At 41.5% G+C, this 21,086-nt stretch overlaps 1 protein-coding gene across 1 annotated transcript in view; it reads left to right on the plus strand.

Annotated features, from left to right (window-relative positions):
- LOC124777709 (ATP-dependent RNA helicase DDX3X) overlaps window positions 1-21,086 on the plus strand; it is a 175,174-nt gene that overhangs the window by 18,395 nt on the left and 135,693 nt on the right. The window contains exon 2 of the mRNA XM_047253205.1: window positions 7,968-8,052. Coding sequence (XP_047109161.1) covers window positions 7,968-8,052 — 85 coding nt within the window. The remainder of the gene's footprint in view (window positions 1-7,967; window positions 8,053-21,086) is intronic.

Consider the following 21,086-nt stretch of genomic DNA (forward strand, 5'->3'; position numbering starts at 1 on the left):
TAACCATTACACAGGGATTAATTTTTCACTGGGATTTAAGGCTATAGATCGGTGAAGAACTAAGAGAACACTTGGAGAGATAAGGAGTCCACTTCATATGTCATGTATGCTGTGGTGTGTCAAACAAAGTATGTCCGAGGTCATTCATCCTCACTTATGAGGGGAACTCAATTCCAGAAAAGGTAAATGTTACTACAGTGATGTGAAGGCTTATTTCACGCGCATAGTTTTGGTGTTTTAAATACTAGCACATCAAGCATATGTCTTCCCAGTGTATGTCTTATTAGATGTTTGGTGACTGGTTGGCCAATTTACAAAAATTCGCCATGTGCACTGTGACCTGTTTGTGTAAGTTGTGGGGACTACTACTCTCCTTGTTCCCCAAAATGTGCTAACCCACTCATGGAATGCAAAATCCAGGAAATGAAGGTAAAGATAATTTCTCATATTTTGAAACTTGGAAAAATATGGTGGTTTGTATCCAGTTTCATTGGTATGCTTTTTTGCCACTACTGAACTCTGGTCATCAACAGTACTTCATGTATTTACTCCCTTGACACAGACTTCTGGTAGTAGCATGTTAAAACTTGATCATGTGCTTGAAAGGCCATCCCTTTAGGGTTCCTGTGGCACAACCTTTGGGGACAACTCTGCACATCTGGCTTGAGAAGCAGCTTCTTCCTCCGATGTTGGTTGGTGATGTGACTCCCTTTTCCTGGAAATCCGCAGATTAGAGACCTGACGCACCAGTGCCTGAAGAAACCAGACTGTGGAGCACAGGGCTGCTCACTCTTTTGCTCTGACAACCAAGGGTCTAACTACCAAAAGTCACGAAAGAGGATGAGGAAGTGAAATCTTGGGAGAAGACTATTCTGATCATCACTGCATTGTGATCTGCACCAATTTTCATTGATGTTAATCTGTCGCCACTGGTGACAGTGATGGGGCATGACCTGTCCTGGTCCCTTTGCGCCTAACCAGGACGTTGTCATTGTGATGATTGGAGGATATAACTGTAGCCTGTTTTGACTACAACCATCTTTTTTCTCTTGTTCTGTGATCTGTGTTGCTCTCCAAAAAACTTCACTGATTATGATTTCCCAACACACTTGACATTTTGTGCATTCGGTCAGGGCACACTGACTGTTATATACCTCTTCTGTAACTTTCGCTTCCTCTATCAGGTTACATCAAGTTTGTGGGAATCATCTCCAATGTGGTCACTGAAGCTACTGGAACTGCTATTTCCCTTTCTACAACCTACTTTTTGCTGCTGGATTGTGCCATGTTGGACCAAAGACATCAGAAGCTGCAGTGTCTCAAGTGAGGCCTTTCAGAGGCCATCATCCTCATTTGTCCACCACTGGTAACCACCATGCTGTATGTCAGTCTCTCTTGCATTTGGTATAGCTCGCACTCCGTAGTCTTGGCTGCACACCTGTGCAAGGTGCCTTATGAAGGACCACCACATTATACTCTTTCCTGTGGCTTCGAAATCTCTCCCACGAAAAGTCAGATGTGTATTTCTGTCTTGCCAATGTCCACCCTGATGCAGATGTCTACTTTTTTTGCCAGCACTAGATGTTGTTGCACAGTCCCAATTATTGAGACTACTCTTTGATAAAAAAGCTGACGTGGCTGCCCCTTATTTTGTCAGCTAGAAGATTAGCTGCATGTGAAAACTTATTGCTCATCTGCTATCTTGCCCACACCTCTTGGAGCACAGATCACACTACTGTCCTTGGTATTTACCAGGTCCTGGCCTTGTCCTGATTGGACTATGGTTGCCAAGGTTATGGCCCAGGAGCACCTTCATCTTTGATGAAATTGCAGGGCCTAGTTCATCATTGTGGAGTGAGACTGGCCACTGGTGCCTTTCGAGCTAGTCCCATAGACAATCTCCCTGTTGAAGAGGGCACCTTCCTTCTTCACTTCTGATGGTTCCAGCTGTTGCTCACTTACACAATTACCATATGACGATTTCCTGATCATCCGGCTTACCAAAGTCTGTTTGCATACAAGGGATGTTGAGTCACAAACACCTAACCTCTGGTGGATTCCCAGTTAGACTGTGCCTCAAGGCCTTATTTCGGTACCTCTGTAGAATGTGCTTCGCTGTTTTCCAACACAACACCTCTTGTTTAGTACCCAGACCCCAATTGAAGACTGACCTATTTCAAGGACCTAAAATTTGTCGCCCCCATGACTTTTGGCATCTGTTCCGACAGCTGTAAAACCCTGGATAGGATGGGAATTGTTTTAAATCTTCTGCAGGTCAGGAACAACATTCATTGCTGGGAATGTTCAGTGTTTTTACAGGGAAGCTAATAGCCATAAACATAACTTGGTTTCATTAAACAGACCTCCCTCAGTTGCGTTTTAATTTGTAGTGACTCAATGAGCAGCCTGTAGGTCATTGATCCGTGCTACTCTATGGTTTGACCATAGTAATTGTGCTTGCTCCATTGCCTTTCTCTAGGTCAAAAGTCATATGATTATCCCAGGGAATAATCTGGCCAACTGTTTGGCTAGAGAACGTACCACTCACCCAACATTCAATGTCATGATCCCAAGTGTGGATTTGTGGCTGTAAGTAAGCCCTCTCCTCACTCGGAGAGGGACCATAGAAAGTCTGCTCTATCAAAACAGGAGACTAAGGCTGTGTGACAGTTACTTCTGTTCTTCCTGGAAGCAATCCACCATCCCATGTTACTTCTACTTCTGTCATACCCAGTTATTTTATGTAATGAGATACACCCTAGTCCTCACCCCCCTCCAACTTGTTGCTGCTGCCGCTGAGCTTTACGGGCAGTAGCCCACGTCCTGGTGGAAGGTCCTCTCCTGGCTCTCGGTGCTTAGCGTGGTCTTCATGATTCTGTGTCTCTAATATTGGCAGATGAGTAACAGGCAATAACCTTGTTTTGCTTTCTCCATTAAAAGTGGTTTTTATTCTCAGATGAAATGTTTTAAACTAATTCAGGATCAGACGTGGAATGTAAGGGGTTGGGCACTTCCTGCTGCATGTTGTTGTAAGGGCCCTGGTGTCATAGTTACCCCACTTTCTCATTTTCAGTTGCCCTATGGTCTGGTTAGCACCTTTTTCATCCACACCCTATTTTCCATTTTAGGGGTATCACTCCAATGTATTGTGTGTATGATTCATCTCTTTAATACTTGGTCTATGGTGGATTGGAGGTTGAATGGCTCTTTGCTTGCAAAGTGGTGAGGGGGGGGGGACACTTTTGTGACATCAACCACCAATTGACTCTTTACTGTTTCTGGCCTTATTTTGTTGACTGTGCCTATTGATCTCACTATATTTGTAGCCTGCTAGAAGGCATTCATTACTCTGTACCCATCCTTCCCTTAATTGGTGTGGCGGGGGGGTGTCTGTTGCAGGTGAAGTTTCTCTCGCCACAGATGACAGATGAGTTGTTGGAGACCCCCTTTGCCCCCCCCCAATGTGTCCCAACCTACGTAGTGGCCCGACCTATGTACGTTTCTCATATGTAAATTATTTCTCTGCTCTACTGTTTCCGGTATTGCCTTCAATGCCTCACATTTAGCTCTTCTACAAACTTTCGTATCCTGATCCAATTTCTGTCGGACATAATTAACTCTAGATAAACCACTACCTGAGTGAGGAACTTTTTAGTCCCTTAAACTCCAGGCAACCAACTGATCTATTTATAATCCATTTGTATGTTTATAGCTCAATTCAGAAGACAGGACACACATTTGATGCTAGTGTGTCGCCAGTAAGTGGATATAGGAATCCCACACAATTATTTGCATGGCTTTGACATCTCAGATCTGGTTTCTGTTTGAGTTTGCCTTTCAGGTTTGCTGCTGCCTGCCTATGTCTGCTTTCCACTTGTTTCTATAGGTGTTGATTACACTCTGGTTTATCAAGCAAGCAATTCATGCCATTGGGTTGGATTTTAGACACAGTTCTGTAATCACTTAAGGACTCTCCACCCCCATGACCCAAGGTTATCTACATATTGAACACCATGCTTACTAACAGGAGCCGGCCGGGGTGGCCGAGCGGTTTTAGGCACTACAGTCTGGAACTGCATGACTGCTGTGGCCGCAGGTTCAAATCCTGCCTCGGGCATGGATGTGTGTGATGTCCTTAGGTTAGTTAGGTTTAAGTAGTTCTAAGTTCTAGGGGACTGATGACCGTAGAAGTTAAGTCCCATAGTGCTCAGAGCCATTTTTGATACTAACAGGAGACGACTGTTGCTGTCATGGTAGCAACATTCGTATAATCACTGAAACCACTCTAGTTCTAACTGCAGGTCTAAAAATGTTTATTTTGCATTCATTTCTTCACATTTATCACACACTTTTCATCTCGCAAAACATGTCTGATGGTGTATATGGACTAATTCAATTTCAAACACTTGATGTGCATCCAAAGAAATAGATATTGGAACACAGTGGACTACTGTCCTCTTCACCCATGAGTCATCCCAGGGTACATGTGTGTCCCTAGGAACTGTTCCTTAATTATCTTCAACTAAACGTATGACTGACACACAACCATATTTTCTTCGGGTTTAAGACTTTGCACAAGGTACATTGTTCACATCAAATTTTTTAAGCGATTGTCATATGACAGTAGGATAGGTAATATTCCACTGAATAATTTCTCACCTTACTTTTCCACTCAAACCCCTGGTATACCTTACACTACATAATATTTAAGAAACTCCTCTGCTGTCATTTGTTACCCTTCTAATTATCTTATCCTATACTGAGGCTATAGACAAGGCATGTTCACTTTACTTTCTCAATAAGTTGTCCACTTCCACTTTACATTGTGATCATCACAATATGTCTATCATCTCATTATTCCGATTTATGGTTCCAATGGTGTGCATGAATCACTAGAGAACAATTGTAGGATGATTCCTTTGAAAAGAATTCAACAGATTTCCTCCTCCTAGTCTGAACCTGTGCTGAATCTGTAATAATCTAGTCAGCAGGATGCCAAATCTTAATCTTTTGTGTTTTTCTCGTTTTCCACAAAACGTGGCTAGATCTCCATGTTGTTGACAGCAAAATATAAGATAATATGCCAGTTTATTGAAAATTTTCAGAACTTCAGTGCCTTCATCAGTGAGAAGAGACATTATTTTTTTCCATGAAACTTGGTAGTTATTTTCATGAAAGCCTAGCCTACGCAAAAAAAAAGTCAAACAGAAGTTCTCTATGATTTGTTCACTTCCTACATTTAACAAAATCTGTAATGATACCTTCAATGATAACAAAAGGTTTATTCAACAGTGTGGCAGTGTGCATTTTCAGGCAGCACTTCTATAATCCTTAGTATGTGTTAAGACTGTGCATGCACAGAAACCAAAGTATGTCCCCCTGCACCACCCTTTTTTTTCTCCCCCCCCCCCTCCCTCCCCCCCGTTCAGCAGTCTGTTTTTCAGCAGGACACATGTGGCTACTGCTGTTGCAATTGTAGATAATTTGTATAACTACAGTAGATTGCTAATCATTTCTATTTTAAGATATTTATGTGATGTTTTGCAAAAAAATTGAATGGCCTAAGAATCATAGTATTACTGGTTGCTGCATACCAGGAAGAGAATGTTCTGGTAGATAGGCTCAAAGTAATTTTGCAATGTCTTTAATATTCTGTGCAGTCTTTACATTTTTGTTGTGGTTAGATGAAAACAAATGTATAGTAGTGTTATAAAATTACTGTTAATAATACTCAATGGTCAACTTTTAAATGTGCTTTGTGCTTGTCTGCTGCTCAACATATCATGTGATCAGTATGTTTATCCTAACTCATATTGTGGGATATCTGTGAAAAGCACACATGACAAGTACCCTTTAATAACCAAATATGAGCACTAACCAGAACAACAGACTGCATTCAGCAGAGAGACAGTTTGATCAATGGTGTTTAAACATAAAAGATCGTACTCATCAATTGCGTCTTAGTACAGAAATGATACACATGAAACTTGATACACAATAGATCAGTGACGTAGGGATGTGGAATACAAAATTTCATTCACCTACTATCTTCCAATAGTCACAGTTTTGTTGCCAAGATGGCAATTTTTGTGAAATGCTGAAAATCGAATGTACTCAACACTTTTACAAATACCATATTATATTAAAGCTTTAAAACCACTCCCATTTGAAACTAGGTCTTTCTCAGATTGTTTGGTAGGGAGGACCCAGCATGTTATTTTGTATGTCATTGCTACAAGTAGAAGTAACTTCAGTTGTGCCCCTGCCGTCCGTGTTATATATTAATGACCTTGTGAACAGTATTAATAGTAACCTTAGACTTTCTGCAGATGGTAATTATTTATAATGCAGTATTGTCTGGAAAAAAACCTGCAGGAACATTCAGCCAGATCTTGATAAGATTCAAGGTGATGCAAAGGTTGGAAACATTTCTTTTTAAATGTTCGTATGTATAAAATTATGCACTTCACAAAACTAAAAAGATGTAGTGTCTTAAATACCAGTGAGTCACAGTTGGAATTGGACAACTTCTACAAATACCAGGGTCTAATGTGTCAAAGGGATATCACATGGAATTATCATATATGCTCAGTCTTGGGTAAAGCAGGTGGTAGACTTTGGTTTATTGGTAGAATACTGGGGAAGTGCAATCAGTCTACAATTTACAAAGGAGATTGCTTACAAATCACCTTTGCCGACCCATTCTGGAATAATGCTTGAGTGTGTGGGACCAGTCCCAAATAGGACTAAGAGGATATATTGAAGGTATAAGGAGGAGGGCAGTGTGAGTGGTCACAGCTTTGTTTGACCGGTGGGAGAGTCACAGAGATGCTGAAGACACAGAACTGGGAATACTCTTGAAGATGGACGCGACCTATCCTGAGAGAGCCTTCTTACAAAGTTTCAAGAACTCGCTTTAAATGACAACTAGGATATACTACAACCTCCTACTTATCACTCACATAGGGATCAAGAAGACTAGATTAGATTAATTACAGCACATAATCATTTAAACACTTTCTTCCCATGCTCAATATGTGAATAGAATGGGAAGAACCCCCAATAAGTGGTACAATGGGGCATACACTCTGTCATACACTTAACAATGGTTTGCAGATTATAGATGTAGATGGAGGTATAGTGCACTGGTCCACGATGACAGTGTCACTACCAGTTCAAGAGCATGAACTGTCGACCTATCGTCATAGGGTTTATGCCCGATAGCTGTGAAAGACTGACCAAGGGTAGGTTCCCAAGCCTGGAATTTGGTTTTAGGTACCTAGTATTTGTACCTGTCTGCTTATGAAGCCGTTTGCTAAGTGCCTTATCTTTGATTCTCAAATCTATTAGAGTTTCTCATATTTGATATTAAAACTTCTCAACCTTTTTCAGAATTATTGTGGCACTTTTAAAAGATAATTTTCAAAAATTGATACTATCAGCCAGATGATAATGAAGGAACAGAGAGCTGGAAGACTAGATTGACTGTTTACTTCAGCTATTTCCTCAGTAGGTAGCAAGTGAGATAAGATTGTGGCATAAACTGTTAAAGTGTCTCCACAGTCCAATGGAGTATAGTGAGGTGATATTTGCACACAGGTAGCAAGCTGTCATGGTCTGCAGTTCTGAAAGGAGATTGGCACTTTGTTATGACTAAAGCTGTTTCATTATATGCCGTGGAAGTGAACAGTACAAAATCCGAAGTGCCATTATAGTTTGAAAAACTGAATGAGCAGAGTTGTCTGTGCAGAAGCTGTGAAATCTAAAGGTGCAGACTATCTACCTCCCTTTCTGCTTGAAATTGTGTGTTCTATTTTCAACATTGAAGAGATGATCACACAGTGCCAATAAAAGTTAACTGTGGCTAAATTGTATTTAGTTTTCATTTGCCTTGTATGTGAATTTGACAAATTTTGGTGTTATTTTAAACAACTTGTAAGATTACATGTTATTTTCTCCCCTTCTAGTTTGCTGGTCTGGACTTGGAGAGCGGTCACCAGCCTTCCGGTGGTCGCTACGTGCCTCCACATCTGCGAAACAAGGCTTTAGCAGGTGATTCCTTAAATTACACTTTGCAGTAATGTGTAAAAAAAAAAAAGCTTTAAAAGCTTATCACTCAAGAGTATGTGTAGTTTCTAATGCATGTCCTTTTAAGTATGTGTGCATCTTAAATACAGATAGAATTTTATGCCTATTTTGTTTCCTTTCCACATCCTTTAACACAGTATGTTGTGATTTTTCAACAATAGGTGAAGATAGAGGTATCCAGATTGGCTAAACATTAATGCTGCCAAGTTTCATCATATGTATAGAAATTATGAGAGGCAAAAGGCCGTAAAGAAGTAATGTCTTCATTAGGAATGGGGGAGGGCAGGTTTAATCAATATCTGAATTGGGAGGGGGGGGGGGGGGAGTGTTGAGGAGGGACACAACGAAGAAAAAAACTAATGGTGAAAATACCAAGTGAAATTAGAATTCTAGTTTATTAAATTACAGTTTGAAGACAATGTGCTGATCAGACTTCAGTTTAGCATACTACTAAAGTTAAAGCAAGACAGAAAATTGCAGTTTTTCAGTCATGCCTGTACAGAGTGATAAGCACAACTTAACCCACAAGCAAGCACAGGGCACACTTCATACACATGTAAATGATAGCTGTGTCTGTTACCAAGGTAAATATATGAGCAGAATTGCACTTCAGTATTACTTTAATTTAAAAAAGATAAAATGGAACTTAGATTACAGGAGCTAAAACGATGATAAAATGAACTTTCATTAACTTAAACTTCTTACCATTTGCAAGAGTTACCCCACAGCAATGACCCACTTGAAGCATTAAGCAGCACAGTTGCTTCAGAACTCGGCAGACTACATGTTCTATTACTAATTACCTTGTGGATCTTATGGGACTGTGCTCCTAGCTCGTAATTTGGTAAATTTTCTTGCAAGGACCTTAAATTTTTTCTGACGTAGCTCACTGTTGATCTTATGTTACTGCTGCTCACTTGGACATATGACAATAAAACTTTGCGATAGCTGTTGCAGTAATGATAGCTAATGCAGTAATGAAGGAATACGTGTGGGCTCGCAGTTGTAAAACAAGAATGAAATGCTACAAGACAATGTTATTTGTCAAGGTGTATACCACCCGGGAAATCCGGGAAAAACCTGGGAATTTTTTAGATTTCTGGGAATTTTTCATTGTTTTAGTTTTCAGTTAAATTATTGTAATTTTGACTGATAAGAACCGATACTCTAACAAAGGAGATTACTGTATCCTGCTGCTGCAGAATAATACTGCGGCGTTAAAACATGAACGAAAGAAAAAAACAAAAATAAAACTTAAATTGCAAAGGAAGTGTGCCATATAAAATAACACAGTGCACGTGTCTGCCAACAGCAAAATGTATCGAAGGTTTAAGGAAGTCTATGCAATGCTTCATAACAACGAATTGCCTCCAATGAGCGTGACGTCACAACTGTTTACATTACATTCATTTAAGCAGTTATGAGCGAGCTCATGCACGCACGCAGTTGATTCGCCTATAAGTAATTAATACCTTCTCCCGCTTCTGGCTACAGAAATGTGGCTGTTGGCTGTGTAAGCAACAGTAGCAGCAACCACCCTCATGGGGTACCCGGCAAAATTTTACTGGCGCGCCCGAGCTGCCAGATTCACACGTGCGCAGAAGGCACGGATCTGGGGCGGCGGTGGGGGGGGGGGGGGGGGGGGGGCTGGCTGGCTGGCTGCAAACCGGGGTATCTGAACCGTGTGGCAGTTTCAGTGGGAGGGGACAAATTTATATTATTGAGGAAAAAAGCTTCGTTTCACAAAGCACCTAGCATCCAGCGCACATCAGTCTATCAATTATTCATACGATTTTGAAACGCACCCCTGCTGGTTTTTGGACATTTTTTGACACATTCTAAGTTGATTTTTGAAAGAATTATAAATTGACTTTTGAATGCGTGCGAAGTGTACGTGATGTCTCTGCCAGGAGAATCCTCATCAGTCTCGTTCATGAGAAATTGGAGCATATGAATGAAATGTGAAACTATTTCCGAACATAAAGTTATTTGATTGGGGTAGGCCAAATAGGTATTTTGTATTGGTACTTCGTGAATTATGTTGTTGTACTATAACAATGATCATTATTGCCAAAACAGTCTCGCTTATTTTGCGTGTCACAATTGCTGCAATATTAGAAAGGCCTATTTTGTTTTTTCCAGCACACAGTGACAAAATAGACCTAATCAAATTGAGAAACCACACCAGCCTTGGGTATTGTATGTGTTAACAGCTTTTTTAGTATTGTATGTGTTAACAGCTTTTTTAGTATTGGACGACGACATCTCGATTTTTCATGTAGCAAAACGTTTGACGAACTTTGATGATGAGGTAATAGTTCTTTCGCAGAAAGGAAAGCACGCCATGTAAAGCTGCAGCAAGATTAGAGAGAAAAATCACTAGGACCTAAGGACTGAAGAAATGTGTATGTCTAGCCTCTCTCTTGTCTTTACTGGTTTTAGGTATCCTACATTTAATTTTATGTCACACAGAAGAGTGCCTCCTGCCCCTTAAATACTGGGGCCGCCACACATTTCAGTGTAGCTCATGGTAGTTACTTGGCCATTGATTTATCAATTTGGAGTCCAGGACTTCTCACATCTATCCACTAGAGAGCGCACGACGACCTGTGTGCTAGTGACCATTCCCCATCTTCCTGTCACTGCCCTTGCGTCAGGCCCACGGACTCTTACCCAAGGCTATAGGGGGAGCAGGGGGGAGAGCGGGAGCAGGGGGAGAGGTAGACCTCTTACCAATCTATCAACACAGTCAGTTCCTAACAGTGTTTATTTTGAGTTTCAGTGGCACAAGCTTGTTTTGAAGCAACTTGGGACACTACATTACAGGTGAAGGTTTAACGTTACACTTGCCTTATATCCAGGATGTGAGGATAACTAGATGAAAATAGATCTTACATGATAAATGACTAACACCAATTCCAAGCAATATTACCTATTCAGAGGCAAATTAGCTGCAATCCCAAATTATCCAGGTAACCAAGGTACATTTACAAAGACTAATTCAAGTGGTTCAACCCAAAACTGACATCACATACTATGAACATCCTTCTGCGAACCTCCTAAACAAGGCGGACTGGAAAACTTTCGCCTCTGCTGTCACCGTTGAATCTCCCCCACATGGTAACATCGATGTGAGTGTTGAGCAGGTGTTTACAGCAATCGTTTCTGCAGCAGAAAACACGATCTCTCGGTCTTTAGGGTGCGCTCGGCAAAAGGCAGTCCCTTGGTGGTTGCCAGAAGTCACTGAAGCAATTAAGAAGTGTCTGCAAGATCTACAGCACCATAAGCAGCACCCTTCCCTGGTGCACCTCATAGCCTTTAAATGGCTCCGCACTCGCGTTTGCCAACTGATCAAACGACGGGAGCAGGAGTGTCTCGACCATTGGGTGCCATACGTCACCTTCTCAAGTCTGGACAAAGATTAAATGTGTTTTCGGGTACCAGACGCCAACAGGTGTTCCCAGTGTTAAAATAAATGGCATGTTATCTACCAACGCAAACACAATTGCCGAGCACTATGCTAGAGCCTCTGCATCGGAGAATAACCTCCAGCCTTTCTCACTCTCCAACGGCGGCTGGAAGGGAAAGTCCTCTCATTCACTACATGCTACAGTGAATCCTATAACACCCCATTTACAGAGTGGGAGCTCCTCAGTGCCCTTGCACATTGCCCCGACACAGCTCCTGGACCAGATTGGATCCACGGTCAGATCATTAAACATTTCTCATCCGACTGCAGGGGACATCTCATCATCTTCAACCGGATCTGGTGCCATGGGATCTTTCCTTCGCAGTGGTGGGAGAGCACCATCATTCTGGTGCACAAACCCGGTAGAAACATGCTTCATGTGGATAGCATCGCCCATCAGCCTCACCAATGTTCTTTTTAAGCTCCTGGAACTTTTGGTGTGTCGGCAGTTGGGTTGGGTCCTGGAGTCACATGGCCTACTGGCTCTGTCAGGACGGCTTGCGCCAGGGCCGCTCTACCATTGTTAATCGTGTGTCCCTCGAGTCTGCCATCCAAACAGCCTTTACCAGACGCCAGTATGTGGTTGCCATCTGTTTTGATTTACAAAAAGCGTATGACTTGGCGACATCATATCCTTGCCACATTATACGAGGGGGGTCTTACAGGCCCGCTCCCAATTTTTATCCAAAATTTTTTGTCGCTTCGTACTTTCAGTGTCCAACAAGTTAGTGCCTCCCATAGCTCCATCCCCCCCCCCCCTCTCCTTCCACCATATCCAGAAGAATGGGGTCCCACAGGGCTCCGTATTGAGTGCGCCTCTATTTTTAGTGGCCATTAATGGTCTAGCAGCAGCTGTAGGGCCATCCACCTCACCTTCTCTGTATACAGACGACTTCTGCATTTTGTACTGCTCCACCAGTACTGGTGTTGCTGAGCGGCACCTACAGGGAGCCATCCTCACGGCGCAGTTATGGGTTCTAGCCCACGTTTTCCAGTTTCCGGCCGCAGAGTCGTGTGTTATGCACTTCTGCCGGCGTCGTGCCATTCGTCCAGAACCAGAACTTTACCTTAATGCCAATCCACTCACTGTAGTGGTGACATTGATTCTTAGGACTGGTTTTCAGCACCCAATTGACGTGGCTTCCTCACCTTTGTCAGCTTAAGCAGAAGTGCTGGAAGCACCTCAATGCCCTCTGCTGCCTGAGCAACACCAACTGGGGTGCAGATTGCTCTACGCTGCTGTACCTCTATAGAGCCCTTGTTCAGTCCCACTTTGACTATGGGAATGTGATTTATGGTTCGGCGGCACCCTCAGCTTGCGTTTACTTGACCGTGGCACTCGCCTAGCGACTGGAGCTTTTAGGAAGAGACCAGTTACCAGCCTCCTTGTGGAGGCCAGAGTCCCTCCATTGCAGGTCAGGCATGCACAACTGCTGGCCAGTTACGTTGCACACATTCATAGTTCTCCTGCACATATAAATCGCCATCTCCTTTTCCCACCGAAGGCGGTTGATCTCCCGCATTGGCAGTCCAGGTCAGGGCTTCCAATTGCAGTTCGTGTCCAATCCCTTCTTTCCGAATTGGAGTCCTTGCCTTGACCACCTGACTTGATGTCCATTCACATACACCTCCATGGTGTACACTTAGGCCGCGACTTCGCCTGGACCTTTTATATGGCCCTAAGAACTCAGTTAACCCCACGACTCTTTGCTGTCACTTCCTCTTGATTCTTGAATGCACTGAGGCCACGAAGTGGTTTACACCGACGGCTCTATTGCTGACGGTCACATCGGCTTTGCATATGTCCATGGCTGACATGTAGAGCAGCACTCCTAGCCCGATGGCTGCAGTGTTTCCACCGTGGAGCTGGTGGCTATATTTCGTGCTGTTGAGCACATCAGTTCGTGCCCTGGGAGTCATTTCTCCTGTGTACTGACTCCTTGAGTGGCCTGCAAGCTATCGACCAGTGCTACCGTCGTCATCCTTTGGTAGCAACCATCCAGGAGTCCATCTATGCCCTGGAATGGTCCAGTCGTTCAGTGGTGTTTGTCTGAACCCCAATTCATGTCTGAATCCCAGGCAGCGAACTTGCTGACAGCCTGGCCAATCAGACTACACAGAAACCGTGTATGGAGATCAGAGCCAATTACACTACTACACACTGGAGGATTTCTTCTTCATAAGGGGGTGGGAAGGAGGAGGGAGGGGCCGCGACAGAGTGGGAAGGGGCGACAGAGAGTGGGTGGTTGGTTGGTTTTAAACAAGGGAGGAAAGGACCAAACTAAGATGTCATTGGTCCCTTGTTCCCTTTAAAATAACACAAGCGAAAGAAGAGACCAAAGGAAACTTACAGCACAATAACAGGAGAAAGGAAGAATCAGAAGAATGACAGGACAACCCCCACTACCAAGGAAAAAACAGGAAAAGAAAACCACAGAGAGAAGCAAGAAACAAGTAGAAGGGGTAAACAGGAGAGCAGATGACCGTGGCTGGCCGACCACGAGAATAAAAAGGAAAATCCAGCCACTCTGTGACACATTAAAACATCCACCCTAAAGCTTTAGAGTGGAGAACACAAAGGGACAAGTGATGTGCGATAAAACTTATACAGAATGATAAAACCCTCAGTCCCTTATAAAACGTAAAACTAAATTAGCCGATGAGGCTAAAATTAATGACAACAAGTCTGGTAACTGTAGAGTTCATCACAGGGCAGCCAAAGGAGGACAGCTCACCAAGATACGGGCCACTGTTAGCTGTGTGCCACACTGACACTGAGATGGGTCATCACGGCATAGGAGGTAGCCGTGTGTCACCCAAGCGTGGCCAACATAGAGCCAGCAGAGAACCCCAGAGTCGCTATGTGAAGCCTGCATGGACGACTGCCACACATTCGTAGTCTCCTCAGTGGCACGCAGTTTGTTGTGCGTGCTGAGGTTATGCCTTTTCGTCTCCCAAAGCCGCAAGACCTTGCGGCGTAGTACTGAACGTAAGTCAGTTGCAGAGAATTCATGACACACTGAGTGACACTCTCTCCAATTTTGGGTGTTACTGTAGCAGTCTCTAACTGTTGCGAACAGCAGATAGTTTTTTTTTAATACTAGTGTTGCATGATTGGTTTTTCTCTGGAAAGTTTAAGCACGAATTTACCATTTGTGTTCCTGTGAACAATTCTCCCACAACTGTCCTCACATAATCACTCTTCCTCTGTGTGCGCAGAAATAAATTTCACATTTTATTGCTGACAGTGTGGTCGACCTGAATGTTAATGCTATTGTTGTGTACAAGGCATGACTGTACCTTTCACACATAGAACTTGATCGAGGTGGTATCTTGCCTAGTCAATTGAACTGAACAGTGACTTGCAAGGTTGAGTTTCTTCTCCCCTCAACTGACATGATTGTTAAGATGTCAAAGAAAATTTCTGTTTCAAGCAGCTAATCAATCTCATCAAGCATATCTAATGATGAATCTGCTAACATATATGTGATTAAGAAGTAGCCACGTGGATATTTTGAGGGGTGCATTGGGAGTTGCACTGTTGTGTGGTAGTAATGTATAGACTGCATACATGCTGTAGTAGGCAACTCTTGAGGAAAAGTACACCTTGGAAACATGAGACATTTCACTGATAAAACTTACCAGTATCTGACCACCAGATGAGCTATATCTCATCCAATATGCTAAGCTCATAGTCACAGAGTACGTGGTAAAGAAGTAATTTGCATTAGTGCATCTTCCCATTTTCTTCAGTGATGTTTACAAAGACTGTTAACAGTGTTGCTGCACACTGGTGGCTACCTTTCACTGTGCAGTATGTTCACTGTTGTGGTTTAACCACTTCGGTTGTACTCTCACCACTATAACTACCATGTTCCTTGTGTGGTAACATATTGATTTGCTTGTTAAAAATGTGGTAGCTGCCAGCACAGCATTCCCTTTGTCTGATTTCCTGCCCACACAATTGAAATTAAGCTCTTGCCTCACCAGTCTACCGTATTTCCTCGAATCTAAGCCGCACCTGAAAAATGATACTCGAAATAAAGGAAAAAAAAATTTCCCGAATCTAAGCCGCACCTGAAATTTGAGACTCGAAATTCAAGGGGAGAGAAAAGTTTTAGGCTGCACCTCCAAATCGAAACAAAGTTGATCCATTGTAATATGAGACACACTTTAGGTCGAATGCATGACGATACAGCTACAGTAGTTCGGTTCGAGTCGTAAGCTTAGCAGTTAAGTTATACCAGGTAGCCATTGCTATGCGTCAGGTGCCTCGTCCGTATTTTTACGGGTACCCTTCCTTTTTCACGTGCTTCGTCTGGTTTGAATCGATTTCCTTATTTTGCTTTGATCTGATAAGTGCTGTTTTCTTTGTTATACGTGTTTACGTCACTCTAAGCTGAAAATGCGTTACTGTACTGTGTCATGAATTGTTTGTCGCATTCTGATAGTGCGTGTTTACGGCCTGTCGCCGCTTGCGGCATGGCTCGCTTTTGTGCGTGCTACCGCCGCTTACAGTGAAAAAAAAAGAGAGAGAGAGAGAGAGAGAGAGAGAGAGAGAGAGAGAGAGAGAGAGAGAGAGCGCGCAATCGTCTCATTAGCAAAACAATGGCAAGAGACTGCTATTTGTTGTTACTTACACTGCTGCTTTCTTTGATAATGATCAACAAGAACCAAATGATAGAGGATGTTCTGAATGAGAGTTTAGCGAAAATTTTTCTCCGTTTGAAAATCTTTGCGGCCGCTTCTTTAGTACATCAAATTCTGCACAGAAATTAGTCATCTTAGATTTAAAAATCTAGTCAGTTACAGTGCTTCATTTCTGACAGTATCACTATTACGCATAAGAATAATACGAATATAAACATGACACGATACGTATATTCTTCCGCGTTTGCTGTTGTCTCACTCTAGTTTCGTAGTTTATTGGGCAGACAGAATTTAAATAAGATAGCAGCAAACACGAAAGAATACGTGGCAAAATGTTTATATTCGTATTATTCTTATGGTGAAGAGAATACTGCATGTGATTCACATTTCATCAGGTTCCTATTAGCAACCACCTCTTCTCACAGGTAGGAAAAAATTCTGAACGTAGAGTTGGTCTGAACGTAGAGTTGGTCATATTGACAAACATCCCAAACAGTCTTACCAGTTGGATTTTCGTAGTAAATTGAAATTCTGCGACATTCGAAGATAAACAATACGAAATTTGTATTTACTTCGTTGGATAATGTCGTTGGATAATGTATGAAAATGCAGTGGTCGAAACTCGGGGCGGAGGAAAAAAAGCTCATCTTCCACCTTTTTTTTTTTTTTTAATTTATTTAGTGACACAGAGGTTTTGGTGCCAGTATTTATCTTTGAGCCTATAAAGCATGCCTGTGTAGCGCTACATATATTCGACGGCAGAAGTTAGTTGTGGCAGCACCTACCAACATTTTTAAGAACCTCCGCTTGCTTTGCACTCGATTGTAAGCTGCGGGCGGTTGTTTGGATTACAAAAACCGGAAAAAAAGTGCGGCTTGGATTCGAGTAAATATGGTATTCTGCTTGCAATATCACTCTCTTTGAACTTGGAATACCTACTTAGTCAATGTATTGCGATACAGAGTTCACAGTCAGGAGCAGTGATGAGAAATGACCATCAAAACCTGTGCTTTTCTGCACTAGTATGCTTCATTGCTGGCTGCTAGGTCTGTTGTAGTGTTTTGTCTGAATGAATAAGTGCTAATGTCTGACAGCTATTTTCTATAAATGCACTATATCTTTTAAAGGGGAAAATGTGGTGCCGGCTCTTACGGATTCTCACTGTTTTCTGAGATTCACACTAACGTGATCCATCAAGATCACTTTTTAAGTTGAACAGGTTTTATTTAAAAAAAAAACATTTTTTAACTTAAAAGGGTAATAATTTATGTCTTTACTGAAGTTGTTTCTTACTAATTTCTTTGTTACAATGTTTACTTCTATTGTCTTTGTTACAGTTACTTCTTTTCACTCTCTTTGCAGATATTTCTTAGACTTTGTTGTAGTTTCTTGTCAGTTTCTTTGTCGTGGTTGCCCATTGCAGGTTTCTGTATTGTAGTTGTTCATGCTAATTTATTTACTGAAGAGGCTTCTAAGAAATTTGAGACACTCCAGTGAGTTCTGTGTTTTTGTGAGAAATTTACCACTTGACACAGTTGCTGTGTGTTTTGTGAAAAGGACTGTTTGAAATGTGTTCTGACTGGGGCCACAGGAGAGTGAAGTGTGCAGACTATTTGCATTACCATAAAAGAATGATATATAAGACAAATAAACATACTTTGTTTGGGTTGGGAATAAGTGTTCTCATTTGAAGGCTCTGTTTCAAAGTGAAGATGTTTCCAATGGCTATTTTTTGTGTTCTAAATGTTTTGACAGAATAACAACAATGATAGTACTGGAACAAGGTGAAGCCTCCCATGGTGCAGATGATGTAGATTTTGCACCAATAGAAGAAGAATTAAATACCCTGAATCAGTCAACTGCAGAGGTAGGTGTTTGTCCTGTTAAGGAGCCGTGGTCAGTGAAGTTGAGTCATGACTCTAGGCATCAAGAAAGTGCAGAGAAATTACTAAAGCTATGGATGAATACACCACAGCAAAACTGACCACACTCTTCAAAGTAGAAATTCCATCTTCAGAAGAAAATGAACCAAAACACTCTTGCACCTCATGCCAGGAATTTTTCACAAATATCAATTCAGCTGTTGAGTATTGTGCATCCTACAACGAAAAGGTGCAAGTTTGAACTGTTATTCCGGAGATATTTTCAAAGAATACAATTTTGAACCACGTTCCATCAGTATCAAAGTACATGGTAGACAAATCAAGAAATGAGAGATCTGTAAAAGGAGTATAAGGGTAACAGTTGAAGGTCAAAAAGTTGTGAAAGTGAAGAGGTACACGACTCAGTATTAAAGAAACTTTTGCAGTTTATAAGAGCAACTATACAACTTCACATATTGGAAGATCAAAATTTTGTGCACTATGACCCAAGTGCGTAGTTCCGCACCCATCTAGAGATGTCTGTTTATGTGTGTACTGTGCAAATTTTTGAACTTTGTACGTGACATATGACACCTTGGTTGGGCACGTGAAGTCATTAGTAGTCTGTGACATCAAGTGAGAGACTCGTTTGTTTCAAGAATGTGGTGACTGCATTGGAAAGAGCAGTCTTAACAGATACTTGGCCTGGAAGATGTAGCAGATAACTCTGCAGAAATTACATTGCGACATGGGAGGAAAATAAACTAATGAAGAAAACTGTTGCCTTTGAGTTTCGTTGATGAACTTGGTAAATGGTCAGTAAGAGCAGTAACACACCTGCATCTGAAGAAATTGCAACATCGTCATATTGCAGAAGTGAAAGGGTGTGAACAGGCTGAAGAACTATGTTTAGTGCTTCACTGTGATTTAGCTGAGAGCTGGTCTGTATTTCTCCAACTAGAAGTAAAAGGGTACCATTGGAGTAATGACCAGGTTACAATTTTTACAGGAGGTGATATATTTTCAAAACAAGATCTCAAGTGTTGCAGTTATAAATGGTGACACAGGACATGACTCGGCACATTTTGCTAGCAATGTGCAAAATTTTTAAACTGCAAACGAGTGCATAGACGATCATCATCATTTCTGATGGTGCTCCTTGTCATTTTAAAAATTGTTACCAGCTGTTTGAGTGAAGTTGCTTGTGCCAACTGACTAGCCGTACAGTGCTACTGGTCATGGGAAGGGGCCTTGTGATGGTGTAAGAGGCCTGCTGAAGCACCATGCTACAAAACCTAATCTTTCCAGACCAAATACAGCTGTTATTCAGAATGCTGAGGATTTTAAGAGAGTAGTGAAATCTTACACATCCACAGCCCTCATTCTTTTGTCCAAATAGGAAATGGCAGAATTCCGTGAGCGGAAAAAATAATGTTCCAAACAAACTACTCCTGTGAAAGGAATTCAGAGCACACATTTTTGGACTCGGTGAGGGGTGAACGCACACACTTTAAAGAGCAAGAAAGAAGAAATTTCATTCATTTGGCCAATACCAGGATAATATTCAGATTCACAACCAGAGAAGGTGTGTGTGTGTGTGTGTGTGTGTGTGTGTGTGTGTGTGAAAGGCAATTGAAGGAAGATAATGAAACAGTGGAACACATTTTTAGTTCATTGACTGGCTAATTTCAGTACAAAACAGAGTGCACAGAGGTTGTAAAATTGAAACATTTTACGTCTTTGGACCTTTCACATAAATTTTAGAACTATTTAAAATGCTTGAAAAATGAGTCTCTTACTCATCTTTCAAAACTAAAATTATGTTAAAGAAGGCTAGGTTTTGATTTTTAAGAGCCTGTTATGTGTTAATATGGTAATAAAACAGATTTTATGTGTGGTAAAACTTTCGATTGTTTATAAAACCTATTCAACCTAAAAGTGGAAGCTCTCCTTTTCAGGGAATGTAGAACTATATTTGTACTAATCAACAGAAAAAAATAAAGATTCCATGGATTGGCATTTTTGAAAAAAAAATTTCCCATAAATTATATAAAAAAAATTCAGAATGCTGTAGTAAAAGAACTGTGACAGATAAGTCCAGACAGAGGATTTTTTGTTATCATAAAGCAATTATCTTTCAAATAAAAAACGAACAAAATAGCCTATCTAGAACTGTTCCAGAGATACAGCATTGTAAAAATTTTTCCAAAATCTGCGTGTTCAAAATGGTATGCGCAGTCTGATCTTTGGAGTTCTGCATCTCGGAGCAAGAATTTTTTTTTTCTTTTTTGAGAAAACAAAAAATGTGTGTTCCTTACTTAGTCCTTTATTTTAACATATGTTAAATTCAATAACATCAGATACTATGAAGGTAAGATTTTTTCCTAGCCTTCCTGAATTGATATGGACTGTGCCATGTATTATTGTCCTTGTACAACAGGTTTTCCCGACCCAGTACTGACATGCTGTTGCTTAATTCTGACAGGACTCCTCTTTGGTATAAAGCTGACATGGTTGCCTTATATTTATCACATTAACATCGAAATTCCTTGCCAACACCTCTGGGGGACCAGATCACTCTACTCTGCTTAGTATTTAGCAAGCCCTAATGTCATACTGACTGGACTGCGGTCACCGTAATTATCTCCGTGGCATTTTCAGCTCTGAAATTATTAGACCCAGTTCATAATCGTGAAGTAAGACTTGGCAGTGGTGCCATGTGAACTAGTTCTAGAGCCAGTCTCCTCACCAAAGCCGAAATCTTACCCCTTCAATTTTGGTGGTACTAACTCTTGCTCACTTACGTACTCATCGTACAATAATTTCCTTATTGAAGTTATCAGATTAGTTTTTCATATAGAGGGTGTTGAGCCTATCACACGTAACTGCAATGAGTTTTTGAATTGGTGCTTATCTCAAGACCCTGTGCCGCCACATCGAACTACCCTTCTTAGACTGTGCTGGCTGTCTATTCCTGTGAACTAATCCTTAGTTACTATCCAGATCATTAAGTACGA

This window comes from Schistocerca piceifrons, chromosome 2 (genome assembly GCF_021461385.2).
Source record: "Schistocerca piceifrons isolate TAMUIC-IGC-003096 chromosome 2, iqSchPice1.1, whole genome shotgun sequence".
Lineage (NCBI taxonomy): Eukaryota > Metazoa > Arthropoda > Insecta > Orthoptera > Acrididae > Schistocerca > Schistocerca piceifrons.